General features: G+C 40.8%; 1 protein-coding gene across 3 annotated transcripts in view; it reads left to right on the top strand.

Moving 5' to 3' along the window:
• LOC136403579 (S-adenosyl-L-methionine-dependent tRNA 4-demethylwyosine synthase TYW1) overlaps positions 1-14627 on the top strand; it is a 204900-nt gene that overhangs the window by 35799 nt on the left and 154474 nt on the right. For all 3 annotated transcript variants that reach the window (XM_066382466.1, XM_066382465.1, XM_066382467.1), the window contains exons 8-9: positions 8242-8359; positions 12363-12415. In XM_066382466.1, coding sequence (XP_066238563.1) covers positions 8242-8359; positions 12363-12415 — 171 coding nt within the window. The remainder of the gene's footprint in view (positions 1-8241; positions 8360-12362; positions 12416-14627) is intronic.

The following is a 14627-nucleotide window of genomic DNA, read 5'->3' as shown; positions in this document are numbered from 1 at the left end:
TGAGTTTGTATTAGAGACTTGCCTACTTTGTATATTGGATTAGAGGTTGTGAAGCTACAGTATAAAGTGGGGGCAAAACGGGAGTTTGGTCTCTCTTGGTTCCTGAGGTTAGCATGAGAGAGCAGAGAGAATAGAGCCAGCAGCGGGAGGAGGCCACGTGGAGAAGGCCAGGAAAAGCAGCCAAGATGGCGGAGTGCTGAGTGAGATGCCAGTTTGTACAGAGTTTGTATCTGGGATAAGGAAGGAGATGGGGAACTGAGGAGAATAAGGCTGGTGAGCTAGAAACCTTTGATTCTAGGAAACTCGGATAAGTCAGTGGCTTTGTGAGCACTGAATGTGACTGGGTTTTGGAGCCCAGTGTGTATTTTTACTTGCCCACCGGGTGCAAGCTAGAATTAAAGAAAATGGCCCACCAGTTTGTGGCTCCTTTGTTTCTTTACTGACTGTCCGAATCCAATGCGAACCTGCATGGGCCAGGCGGCTGCTTTGATAGTGGCCCAATCCGTGGCTCCTGGCTTTACAGGCTACTTCATAACTGTAATTTTGCTACAGTTATGATTCGGAATGTAATACCTGATATGCATTATGTATTCTCATTGCTACAAATCAAACATAATTTAAACATAGTGATTAATCACAAAAACAATATTTAATTATATATTGAGAAATATTTATTACTAATGGACCTCCTTACCTAGTGTATTGGGGCTACCATTCCATAAATAGCTGCTTAACTAATGGATCTGTTTTTTCCAGATTAGTGGCAAATTTTCTATATAGAACAGTGTGAACTACGTTATAGGATACACTACAGTTTCTGCACAGCATGGTATCTTTCAGGGCTCTTTCACACTATAAAGCAGCGGTTTCTGCGGTGGAATCCACATCTCATTTACTTCCATGGGAGACCCGTGGATTCCGCAGAAGAGAGATCCCCAGTATGGCAGAAATGCAGTTCCGACACATTTCTTCCTCTCCTATTCAAGTCAATGGGAGGCCGTAGCAGATTCGCTCAAATATAGAGCATGTTGCTTAATTTTTTCCACGCTAGAACTTTTCCTAGAGCAGAAAAATTACAAAGGTGGAATCCACCCCCCCCCCCCCCCCCAATAGACTGAAAGAGGCCTCACACTGAGGAATCTGCTGTGCGGATTCTGCAGTGTAAAAGATCTGCCTCCTATAGAAGTCTATTGGGGGTGGCGGATTCCACCTTTGTAATTTTTCTGCTCTAGGAAAAGTTCTAGCGTGGAAAAAATTAAGCAACATGCTCTATATTTGAGCAGAATCTGGTGCGGCCTCCCATTGACTTGAATAGGAGAGGAAGAAATGTGTCATTTCTCCGCCTCTTATTGAAATCAAAAGGAGGCTGCAGTGGATTGTGTGGTAACCCGATATTCTCGGGAGCTCTTCCACAAAATCCGCCGCACTCCCAATGAAATCAATAGGAGGCAGATTCAATGCTGGAAACCACTGATTTCAGCAGTTTCCTCATTCAGAGTATGGGAAAATAGTGGGAGATATGGGAGATAATTATACATTGGGGAACAGTGTGAACTACATCTTATAGTGGTCTCTTATAGTATAAGACCAATGTAGTTCACACTTTGTAAATGTATGGTGCTTTGTGTAAGTGTAAGCTGCTTTGTGTACTGTGTAATGATTACACACAAAGCACCTTACACTTACACAGTATTGTGTGTGTACTGTTTTTACATTAACCTTTTTTACACCAGCAGGCTCTCTTGGCTTTCTGCCTCTTGCCTCTCCGCCTCCTAGGCTTCTGTCCTCCAGCGCTTGCTGCGCCCGCCCACTGATAACGTCAGCAAGCCCCAGACACACGTAATGCACTGCTATGGACTGTGGAGCGTTCCCCCCCACTTCCCCCACCCCTTAGGCCCCGGATGGATGATGCAATCACGTCTGCGCATGACCACAGGCATTCAGTTTGGAATGCACGTCCATAATGGCGTGCATTCAAGCTGAATAGCGCTGCTGCAGACAGTAGTGCGGCTTCTCAGCGGCTAAAGCCATCGGAAATATGTATTTTCCGATGGCTTTAGGCAACCCCTGTGTTTTGGTTGTTTGACCCTCGCCGGGGTCGCGACCCACAGGTTGAGAACCGCTGACCTAGAGATTCTGTATGCATGTCTTCTGCCTGAACTGGTAAAGAAGGGAATCGCCTGACAGTAAACAAGGGTCAATACAGTACGTAAACAAACATTTAAACAAATGGAGACACTTTCTTTTCCCCCCAGAAGAAATGTATGCTTTGGTAATGAAAAGCCTGTTTGTTGCAAAATACCTATTTGTTCTTGTCCAGGGTAGGTGGCATTTTATCTTATGATTTTTAACAAAGCACTTTTTTGCCTTGTTTTCATCCTAGGCAATTTTGGGTAGTACTCTGGTTTCTGGGAACAGTGTGAAAATGCGCTAGGTAATACTGTATAATTTTTTTTTAAAAGAAAGTTAGTACCACTTTTTACTCCCATTATTACATAAGATTCATGTAGTCTATTCTGTTTATAAAGAACTTTTCATTTATAGACATTGCTCAGGAAGTTAGTTTATAATCGGGTTTTCTTTTGCATGTTGAGAAACAGCAGCTGGTTGGGAGGAGTGTTTTCTTTCAAGGCAAATGTGATGGATTCAGGAGGTGGGGAAGGGTTACAAGTAGAGGCTGGAGACAGGCAGACCATTTAGTTTGGCTGTTGCAGTTGTCCTTTAGAAGAAACCAAGGCTTTGGGCAAAAGCAGTGGCATTGCAGATGAGGAAAACCAATAGGCTGGGAATTAAAACCTTGTTAAATGTTGTGTATAGAAGAGAGAGGAGGAAAGGTTGACCAATTCTGGGATTTTCATTTATTTCTGCTTAGGCTACGTAAGAGCTATAAAAGATACATAGGTCCTATATAGTTGTTATATTGTTATATTCTAGGCAAACTGAACAATTTCTGTAGCCAGGAGATTAGAATTAGAATTTGAATGGTGCTTTGCATGTCCTTTGGAGTGTATGAAGCATTGTATTTCTTTTTAGAAATGAAGTTGCTGCTGCTTATGAAGATAGGACTGAACTGCCATAGAGGCAAAGAATGAAAAATAATGTTTGTCCTGAATGCTCAAGACTTTTATCATAACCTCTGATCTCTTTTCATATAAACTTTGTGTCTAAATTATTGAATCTGGAGTAGCTATACTCGTATTTTATAGTAGACACTTTCTGTAGTGATGGGACATGGACAATGTTCCATCACTGTTCTTTGGAGAGTATTTTCATTTCATAGTGGTCAAGAGTTTTTTATTTTCTTTTAACTAGAAGAGGTGTCTGTAGAATTCTGAGCACAGTGGTCAGAGGCCAGTGTCACGGGCTGGGTGCAATTCTGGGTTTATGTGGCCTTTGTGGTAAGGAAATAAGCGGATGAGGTTTTGTGGTGACAGTGGCTTTCACGAGTAAATACTGCCACCTCTCAATTCCTGCATCGTTAGTAGGGACTTACAGTAACTTGCTAAGGAATTACTTCAGAGACCTTTAAATGTGGTCAAGGTCAAGGTTGGTTCATTTTGCTCCACCACCAGACTTCCTTTTCAGCACATTTCTTTGGTTTTTAGGTCTGAAATGGACTTCTAAAAAAGCCAAAGGATTCTTTTAAAAAAAAATCTTCAAATAATAACTGGAGCCTTTTAATTTATTAAAAATGCCCAGCATCAAACTGATTTTATAATAGATAAGAACAAATGATTGATGTTTGTTTATAAGGTTTTTCTGTTCCATCTGAAAATGTGCAGTTGAAGATTCTACTAACAGAAGCCAAATTGTTCATTAATTTTGCATTTTGATTATATTTAGTACTTTGGAATGCTGACCTTTAGGACAGATAGAAATAACAGGGATTTTATTTCTCATTTGGTACATTTGACTCTCTGAAGAGCTTTTTTACTGACTTCCTATTTCAGAGCAGGTTGTTAAAGACAAAGAGATGCGAAAGAAGTTAACTCTGAGTTTCATGCTTTATCTTTTTCTATTTAAAAAAATATTTAGTCTGTTTTACATTTTATGTATAGAGAACACTGAATCTTCACACAAGTAGACAGAATGATATAGCGAATCCCAGTTACTTACAGCCCAGCGTCAAAGATAGACCGTCTTCCCTTCTGTGTTAGTTTGATGCAGATCTCAGACATCATGTCCTCTGTGAGGCATTTTCATTTTTAGGTAGAAAGGATGCTACTGTGAGTCTGCTCACTGATCCACTGGGGGCTGGACGTTGGAAATGGAGTCAGGCACTGAGGGCAGGCTAGGGCAGCGGTTTTCAACCTGTGGGTTGCGACCCCGGCGGGGGTCGAACAACCAAAACACAGGGGTTGCCTAAAGTCATCGGAAATACATATTTTATTTAAAAATGTATTGTATAATAAATATGTATTTTCCGATGGCTTTAGGCGACCCCTGTATTTTGGTCATTCGACCCCCGCCGGGGTCGCGACCCACAGGTTGAGAACCGCTGGTCTAGGGCTTGCTGGTAGGGCTGCTGCCAAGGTGAATTATTTTGAATTTCTGCAGCTCTTTGTCAGATCTGCTGAATGTTTCCTCTAAAGCAGGGGTCGGGAAACTTTTTGGCTGAGAGAGCCATGAACGCCACATATTTTAAAATATAATTCCATGAGAGTCATACAACGACCCGTGTACATTACGCATTATTCAATAAAAATTTGGTGTTGTCCCGGAGGACAGCTGTGATTGGCTCCAGCCACCCGCAACCATGAACATGAGCGGTAGGAAATGAATGGATTGTAATACATGAGAATGTTTTTTATATATATTTTTTTGACATTTGGCTAATATTTATTTTTGGGTATGTATAGAATGCTTTCATTTTTTTTTTTTATAAATAAATTTTTATTTTAATGGGGTGACATCAATAAATCAGGGTACATACATTCAAAGAAAACATTTTAGGTTATCTTGTCATTTAGTTCTGTTGCATACCCATCACCTGAAGAGAGATTGCCCTCCGCCACCCTCTATCCAGTTCTCTCTGTACTCCTCCCCCTCCCCCTCTCATTCCCTCCCCCCACCCCCCGTAACCACCACACTCCTGTCCATGCCTCTTAGTTTCGCTTTTATGTCTCACCAATGTATGGAATCCTGCAGTTCCTGTTTTTTTCTGATTCGCTTATTTCAGCCCCCACAATGCTACCAAGACTCCACCATTCCGCTGTAAGTGATCCCATGTCATCATTTCTCCTAGCTGAATAGTATACCATGGTGTATATGTGCCCCATCTTCTTCATCCAGTCCTCTATTTTTTTTTTTTACAGTGATTAAAAGCCTTTAAGCAAACTCTTGGCCAATACAGCAAGAATCCATAAAAGAGTAGTGTCCTTAACATGTTCACCAAGTCCAAGTTGGCCCCATCACCATGCCAAATCCTTGAAAAATGCAACCCAACCACAGTTCAGTCTGTTAGGAGCTGTCACAGGGAGCAGGAGTCCAGGAAAGTTGCCCACAGGAAAAGTCCGCATGGCACTGGAATTGTTGTCACCATTCTATACTTTGCAGCTCATGTCCAAGTCCCAATGACCGCTGCTTCTAGCTGGTAATGATTCAGGTAGACTGGAAAAAGCCATTTGCACCATGCGTGGATATGGAGCTTCTGTTCTCCTCTGCCTGGAGAGTTGAGACCAGGGTGCTTTTCCCTGGAGCTCTGTGACCGTGGCATGGTAAAGAGAACCTTGGGATACACTAAGCTGGGTGGCAAAGGTAAATTCATAATACAAGTTGGCAAAAGGAGGAAAGAGAGCTCTAAATTAGGAGTAGGTCCCAGCCTGAAATATGAGTGGGGCATTGAGGTAGGAGGGATAAAGGAAACACTATATATTAAGCAAAGCAGCAGAAAATAGGACTATCAACACCCACAACAGAGATCTTTGAGGGAAGAATAAAAAACCTGACTATTCAGGCAAAACATAGTTAAGTGGCCCTTGTGCAAATGAGATCAGTTTACCTGCTTCTTGGAAGAAATACCCTAGGCTTGTCCACAGTGTCGTAGATGGGGCCGACGGCCCTGGGCACCTTCAGCCTTCAGTGGCAAACCCCAGCTTTCTGGGCAAGGTTAGGTCATAGGTGGTTGGAGCCGGGCTGGAAGAGACTGAACCCTCCCTTAGAGGAGCGAGGGGGAAGCCCACCTTCCAGTGTCCCTGTTTCCTCACAGCAGAGGCGTGTAAGCCTGGCAGGCTTTAGCTCAATGACCTTCCTTTCCACTATTGAAACAGGACCCAGATGGCATCCTATGAGACCCCTTTGGGGCGTTGGAGCCTTTAAGGGTGTATCCTAAAAGCTGGTAGTTCCCCTGATCTCTATTGGGCTTTTTCTGCCTCTAGGTATCTTAAAAGCCATGCTCAGAAGATCTCGCTGAGGGGTTTGAGGATCCCCATCCGCCTATATAAATCTTTTCCATATATCTGGATGTTTTATATTTTTAACGTTATTATTTTTTTTTATTAAAGATTTGTCTGCGAGCCAGATGCAGCCATCAAAAGAGCCACATCTGGCTCGCGAGCCATAGGTTCCCGACCCCTGCTCTAAAGTGTAGCATAGACTTTGTGTGTTGTTTTGAAAATATTAATTAGCCCTCTACCATCTTCAAAAAGACATTGAGATAACTTAAATACATATTTATATTATATATATACACACATATAATAAGTTTAAAAATACAGGAAGAGCCTGACCAGGCGGTGGCGCAGTGGATAGAGCGTCGGACTGGGATGTGGAGGACCCAGGTTTGAGACCTCGAGGTCGCCAGCTTGAGTGCGGACTCATCTGGTTTGAGCAAAGCTCACCAGCTTGGACCCAAGGTCGTTGGCTTAAGCAAGAATTTACTTGGTCTGCTGAAGGCCCGCGGTCAAGGCACATATGAGAAAACAATCAATGAACAACTAAGGTGTCGCAATGCGCAATGAAAAACTAATGATTGATACTTCTCATCTCTCCATTCCTGTCTGTCTGTCCCTGTCTATCCCTCTCTCTGTCTCTGTAAAAACAAACAAACAAACAAAAAAAACTTAAAAAAAAGTCATAAAATATAAAAAAAAAATAGAGGAAGAGCCTGATCAGGCGGTGGTGCAGTGGTTAGAGCGTTGGAGTGGGACGCAGAGGACCGAGGTTCAAAACCCTGAGGTCACCAGCTTGAGCGTGGGCTCACCAGCTTGAGTGAGGGGTCGCTGGCTTGAGTATGGGATCATAGACATGATCCCATGATTGCTGGCTTGAGCCCAAAGATCACTGGCTTGAGCAAGGGGATACTGGCTTGGCTGGCAACCCGTGGTCAAGGCACATATGAGAAAGCTATCAATGGACAACTAAAGTGGTGCAGTGAAGAATTGATACTTCTCATATCTCTCCCTTCCTGTCTGTCTGTCCTTCTCTCTGACTCTCTCTGTCTCTGTTAAAACAAACAAACAAAAAAAGATAGAGGAAGAAATCAGTGCAAAAGGTGAATGAAGGTTATTTTGTAATATGAAGCCACTTACAGAAACTACAAGACAGGCATGATACAAGACCATATACCATGATCAGAGGTGTTCTGCGTGATATTCTAGTGGTCAAAGTCCAAAGGAAATACAATCAGTTCTATCCTTCAGATTTATTTCTATCACAGAAGACAAATTTTCCTCACAGGATCTTGTCAAGCTAGCCATTGAGGGCAGCAGGTAGAGGTGGTGGAGTAACTTGGTCTCTGAGCAGATTGTTGTCTGGGCAGCTGAGAGTACTTTTTAGACTTATATTTGGGTTTGCAGAAACAATACCTGTAGTAGCTATAATTTATTGAACTCTATTATGTATCAGGCATTGTGCCAGGTGATTTTATTTCATTTAATACATTCCTGCTCCATAGATACTGCTTTCCCCCTTTTTTGAGGTGAGCAAATTAAAATTCAGAGAAATAACTTGCTGAAGTTATGCAGCTGTTTGTAGTGTGCTAAATAAAATATTTGACATATAGATACATGATTATTTATGTTTTAGGGTTATGTTTGACTATACTTTTTTTTGGGGAAAAAAAAGATTGGCTTGTTTTTAGATCATTGTCTGACTGGAAATGTGATCACTTCAGAGAGAACAAGGTTGTGAGCCATGGTTCGTGATGAACCTTTTTATTTATGCTGCATGTGCCTGATTGTCGTGCTGTTGTTTTCATTGCACATTGCCATTTCTGGCTTTCATTCTTTTTTTTTCATACAGAGAGTAAAGGAGCAGCAGGCAGAGAAAACTGGTTTGTTCAGGAGCACACTGAAGAACGAAGCCAGCGAAAGAAGAGCTATGATAACTCCTGCTCTCCGAGAAGCCCTTACTAAACAAGGTGAAAACCCTTAGGACTTGTTATAATAATTACGCTCTTAAGCATTCTAATGTAATGCCTAAAAGTGGAAACATAAAGTAGGGATTGCCAAGGGGAAAGTAGGTAGTGAAGTCCTTTTCTAGCCCCCTCTCTGTTCAGTGTGCCAGTTGTAGCTGGCTAAGGAGATGCTGTCTCGGATCACTTGTGTGTTGGCCGCCTGGGCCAGCAAGTTCCTCTTTGCTTGATTTATTGGGACGTTAGTGTCTGTGTGGCTCAGATATGTAGATGAAAGATATCATCACTGACCCTTTACCAATCATGCTTATTAAGGGAAAATTATTTTTTATTTTTACCTTTAAAAAATTTTTTTATTAAGTGAGAGGTGGGGAGTCAGAGACAGATTCCCGCATGCGCCTCAACCGGGATCCACCTGGCAAGCCTCTACCAGGTGATGCTCTGCCAGTCTGGGCTGCTGCTCTGTTGCTTTGCCAACCGAACCAATTTAGTACCTGAGGTGAGACTGTGGAGCCATCCTCAGTGTCTGGGGCCAACTTTGTTAGAACCATTTGAGCATGGCTGTGGGAGAGGGAGAGAGAAAGAGAGAGCTAGATGGGCAGAGGGGTGGAGAAGCAGATGGTCACTTCTCCTGTGTGCCCTGACCTGGAATCAAACCTGAGACTTCCACACACCAGGCTGACACTTGACTGCTGAGCTAACTGGCCAGGGCCAAGGGGAAATTATTAAATTCATAAAAAAAACCCTTAAATTGATATTGCACTGGGTTAATTAGAAGTGTTTTAGCTAGAAGTATGTCTGGATTTTTATGGTTATACCTTTTTAAGGAGGCTGTAATTGAATGTATACATAATACTGATTTTCTATAGAAGAAAGAGGAAAATTGGGAGTCAGGCTGACTTCTTTCTTTCTTCCCTCCCTCCTTCTACATTTTTTTTTAAGCAAGAGAGAGAGAGAGACAGACAAGAAGAGAGATAATGAGAAACATCAGCTCGCAGTTACGGCACCATTATGTTCATTATTACTTCTCATACATGCCCTGACCTGGGGGCTCCAACCAAGCCAGTGACCCCTTGCTCAAACCAATGACCTTGGGTTTCAAACCAGCGACCACGGGCTCATGTCTATGATCTCATGCTCAACCCGGAGATCCTGTGCTCAAGCCGGTGACCTTAGGGTTTCAAACTTGGGACCTCAGTGTCCCAAGTCAGTTTTCTACCCACTGTGCCACAACCAGTGAGATCCTCTTTCTGTGTTTATTGAGAACCTTTTATGTGGCAGTTATGGCAATGCAGAGAAACATAATACAGTATTTCCTACAAGGAACTGTCAGCCTGTTAGAGGAGACAGATAAGACTATACAAACTTTACATACATTATAGAAAAGCCTATAAATACTACATATAAACATTATTATATATAAAGCATATTGTAAGTCTTTTAATTAGGGTATTTAGACTAAGTGATTTTATGGTAAGTATCATATCACTATTTTCTGTTTGTCTCATGTGTTCTTTGCTTTTCTTTTTCCTGTTTTTCTGCCTTTTAGTTAGTTAGTTTGTTTATTTATTTATTTATTTATTTTTAGTGAGAGGGTCATTTCTGGGTTAGTTTTTGTTGCTAGATTTTTTTCCTCATTATTGGTCATGTTTTGCTATCTGTTTACATGCTTGGTTTGGACACTAGATCTAATTTAACTTACTGGGGGCTAGATATTTTTGTATTTCTATAAACATTCCTGAGCTTTGTTCTGGGACTAAGATAAGTTACTTGGAAACAGTTTTGAGCCTTTTAATCTCTTATGATTTATTAGGTGAGACCAGGCCCAGCTCAGTATACAGCTAATTGTTTCCTGCTCTTGAGCCAAAATACATCTGTGTACTCTGCCCAATGCAGAATCTTGAGGTGTTCTGTCTGGCTGGCAGGAACAGGCACAGGTCTTAGCTGGCTGTGAGCACCAGGCGTACCTCTAATTCTGCCTGATGGTTCTTTCCACTCTGGAGTAGTTTTTCTTTCACATGAGCACTAAGCAGTACTCAGGCACATCCTTGTAGGAGTCCTCTGCAGACTCTTTTTTTAGTGAGAGAGAGGGATAGAGTGGGACAGACAGGGACAGACAGATAGGAAGGGAGAGAGATAAGCATCAGTTCTTTGTTGTGGCACCTTAGTTGTTCAGTTGCTTTCTCATTGTGCCTTGACTGGGGGACTCCAGCTGAGCCAGTGACCCCTTGCTCAAGCCAGTGACACCCTGGGCTTCAAGCCAGTCATCTTTGGGTTTAAGCCAGTGACCATGGGGTTATGTCTATGATCCCACTCTCAAGCTGATGAGCCAGTGCTCAAGTCGGATGAGTTTATGCTCAAGCTGGTGACCTTGGGGTTTTGAACCTGGGTCCTCTGCATCTCAGGCTAATGCTCTATCCTCTGTGCCACTTCCTGGTCAGGCTCTGCAGTGCCTTGAATTCAATCTCTGTGTAGCTTTTGTCTCTCAGGTACTTAGTCCTGCTAACTGTAGTCATGTGGGCTTCTCATACTCTCACTTCCATCGTCCTCAACGAAGGGAGAGCACTGAGCTTTATGTGGGTTGCCTCCCTGTTGCAGGGCCTGGAAACTTTTAAGGCGGTAGGCTTGAATAATGGTGGGGTTCACTTGTTGGGTTCCCATCTCTCTGGGATCACCATTCTTTGTTGCCTGATGTTTCTTATCTTGAAAACTGTTGTTTTATATATTTTATCCATGTTTTGGTATTTCAGATGGGAGAATATATCACCTGTTATTCCATCTGGTTTAGAAGCAGAATTCTGCGCTGGATTTTCAGCCACTGCATCCTGGTGGCTTATCTGGGCTCTGTGGCCAGCCCCAGGTTCTCCTTTCTGAGCTGGGCAGTTGTTTCCATGCCTACCTAAGTGCAAAATGGTGTAGAACCCCGTGTAGCTTGGGAAAGAACGATATAAAGAGCTAGTGATATGAACAACACATAACGTAAAAATCCAAATGAATAACTAGAATTTTCTCTGGGAATCTTTTAATGTTTATTCTCTGTCTGAGATTGGTTATCATTTGGGCTCAGTTTCATCTTCAGCTAGATAAGTGCTTTGTTTATTTATATTCAGGGTGTTTACATAAATGTGGGAGAAGATAAAAGACAAAGTTCTGTAATATTGCCACTAGAGACTTGTAATCCAAACTGACATTGCTTCATTAATCATCACACTGTGGACCAGCCACTGATCCACGGGCTGTCATTTAGACTGTAAGTTCTCCACTCGCCTTGTTTGTCTGCAAGTCAGAGCCTTTATGTGTAAGAGACTCATGATTATTTGAAGTCTCGTGAGAAGTTTTCTTAAATGTTTTCTGAAATCATAATGTTCTACTTGTTTGCTCTACTAGTTTGTTCAAAAAGGAAATATGATTATTTTGCCATGGCTTTTCCATGCTTTTCCATGTCTTATGTGGCTCAGGAATGTTAAATGATAGATTGTAGAGTGGTGCCGAGAATTCATGTTAGGTTATAGGTCCTAGAATTGGACTTTTCCACTTTTTTGGGGCAATATTTCTTTATTTTAATCTCATGTTGCCTCCCTGATTCTTCATTTGAAATATATTGCTATTTAATTTTACTTCATGGCCCAGCATATGGTTCATTTTTATAAATGTTTCTGGTTTCCTTGAAAAGCAAAATTTCTATAGTTGTTGAGTGCAGTGCTGTGCACTTAAGTTTACTGTGTTGCTCAGATCTTTGAACTCAACTGAGTTTGCTCAATAAGATTCATTAGATACAGAGAGATGTGAAAATCTCTATGATTTTGGATTATCCTATTGTTTCTTTTTGTATTTTGAGTGCATGTTATTAGCTGCATACACATTTTAAATTGTTTTATCCTGGTGAATTAACTTTAAATGTTGTCTACCATTATTGAGGCAAAGTAAAATGATTTTGCTTGTTTTATAATCATCTTTTGAAATGAGGCTTTGAATCAATTCAGTTTTGTGTTCTATGTTTTCCATTTAGGTTATCAGCTGATTGGGAGCCATTCTGGGGTAAAGCTGTGCAGGTGGACAAAGGTATTGTTTTTATGTACTTTTGTGTGGCTATTATATGCGTCTATGAATTTTACCATTTAAAGGTATTATTAACATCTAATAACATGTAATGATTTTGAATGAATTTGTTAAGTGAGTTCAGTAAATTTTCATGGATGTTGAAAACCCTAACCCACTACTCCAGTAGGATATAGACTATTTTTCTCACCTCATAAATTTACTTGTGCTTATTTCTAGTCAGTACCCCATCCCTTACAGCCAGGAAACTGTAATTTAATTTTGCCTCTTCTAGAATTTCATATGAATAGAATTATATAATGCGTAGTTTTTGCAAGTGGCTTTTAAAACTCAACATGTTTCTTAGGTTCCTTCATGTGGTGTGTATCAGTAGTTCATTCCTGTTTATTGATAAGTAGTATTCAGTAGTATACCACAGTGTTCATTGTGTTGATAGACATTTAGGTTGTTTTTTAGTTTTTGGCTATTAATGAATAAAACTGCTATAAGCATTCTTGTACAATGCTTTATTGTGAATGCATATTTTATTTCCTTGGGTACATACTTAGGAGTGGAATTACTAGATATATATTTAAGTTTATAAGAAACTCCCAGTCTGTTTCCAGTGTGGTTGTACTATTTTATACTTGTACCAACAATTTATGAAAGTTCCAGTCGTTATATATTCTCCTCATCATGTGGTATTGCAGGTCTTTTCCATTTGAGCCATTCTGGTGAATGTGAAGTGGTAGCATTGGAGTTTTAATTTGCACTTGCTGATGACTGCTGATGATGAGGAGCACTTTTTCATGTGCATATTGGTCATTCATATTTGTGAAGTGTCTATTTAGATCAGGGGTCCCCAAACTACGGACCCCCTGAGGCCATTTATCCAGCCCCCTCTGCACTTCCGGAAGGGGCACCTTTTTCATTGGTTGTCAATGAGAGGAGCATAGTTCCCATTGAAATACTGGTCAGTTTGTTGATTTAAATTTACTTGTTCTTTATTTTAAATATTGTATTTGTTCCCGTTTTGTTTTTTTTTACTTTAAAGTAAGATATGTGCGGTGTGCATAGGGATTTGTTCATAGGTTTTTTTATAGTCCAGCCCTCCAACGGTCTGAGGGACAGTGAACTTGGCCCCCAGTGTAAAAGGTTTGGGAACCCCTGATTTAGATCTTTTGCTCAAATTGGGTTCTTTGACTATATTATTGGTTTGTAGGAGTTCTTTATATATTGTGGATATGAATCTTTTACCTGATGTCGTTGTGAATATTTTCTCCTTGTCTGTGGCTTCTTTTTTTTTTTACTTTCCTAATGGTATCTTTTGATGTTTATAACCTGAATGAAGTCTAATTCATCATTTTTTCTTTTATGGTTAGTGCTTTTGTATATTGTTGATGTAAGAATATCTAAACTTTAGAGAATTTGTATAAAAACGTATTTGAGACATATAAGATATTCCTGGAATAGGAGACTCAAAAATGCTTCCCACAACGGCAGTTCTCAGCTTCTTTGATGCATTTGAAATTAAGGAGGGAATTTAAAGAAGATTACATGAAGGTCTGAGAAAACAAGGCAGGGAATTGGATTACAAGATAGTTAAGGAGATTATGTGCTCTCTTGAGGGTGGTTCTGAAAAGAGACATTTCAGCGGTGTGTTAACACAGGGGCACAGAAACAATGGGCAGGGCTTCCTAAGGCAAGGACAACCCTTTTACTAAAGAAGTCATACGCCTGCGGTGTGACTACCCACCATGTCCTGCCCATTTAGGAATTTATGATCAGTCAGCTCACCCTGTTAGGTTACTTTCTATAGAACTCCTTTTCTATCTATAATACTAAGAAATCCTTGCCAACTTCAGGGTATTCTGGAGGCTTCATGTGTTTAAGTCTTTGATTCATCTTGAATTAATTTTTGTTGAATGCTGTAAGGTAAAGGTCAAGATTCATTTCTTCCTGCTCCCCACCCCACGTATGTATATTCAGGTGTTTCAGCATCATTTGTTGTAAAAGACTTCCCTTTTACCATCTAATTTCAATCAGTCACTTGGATATTGGTAGACCTGTTTCTGGACTTCTCTGCTATTCTGTGCTGTTGAGGTTTTGTCTGTCCTTGTGACAATACCATGTTGATTTGATTACTGTAACTTTGTAGTAAGTCTGAAATCAGTATAAATTCTCTGTCTTGGTTTTTTTTTATTTCTGAGATGGTTTCCACTCTTTTAGGTCCTTT

Source organism: Saccopteryx leptura, chromosome 4 (assembly GCF_036850995.1).
Source record: "Saccopteryx leptura isolate mSacLep1 chromosome 4, mSacLep1_pri_phased_curated, whole genome shotgun sequence".
Classification (NCBI taxonomy): domain Eukaryota; kingdom Metazoa; phylum Chordata; class Mammalia; order Chiroptera; family Emballonuridae; genus Saccopteryx; species Saccopteryx leptura.
This window is presented reverse-complemented; position numbering and strand designations above follow the sequence as displayed.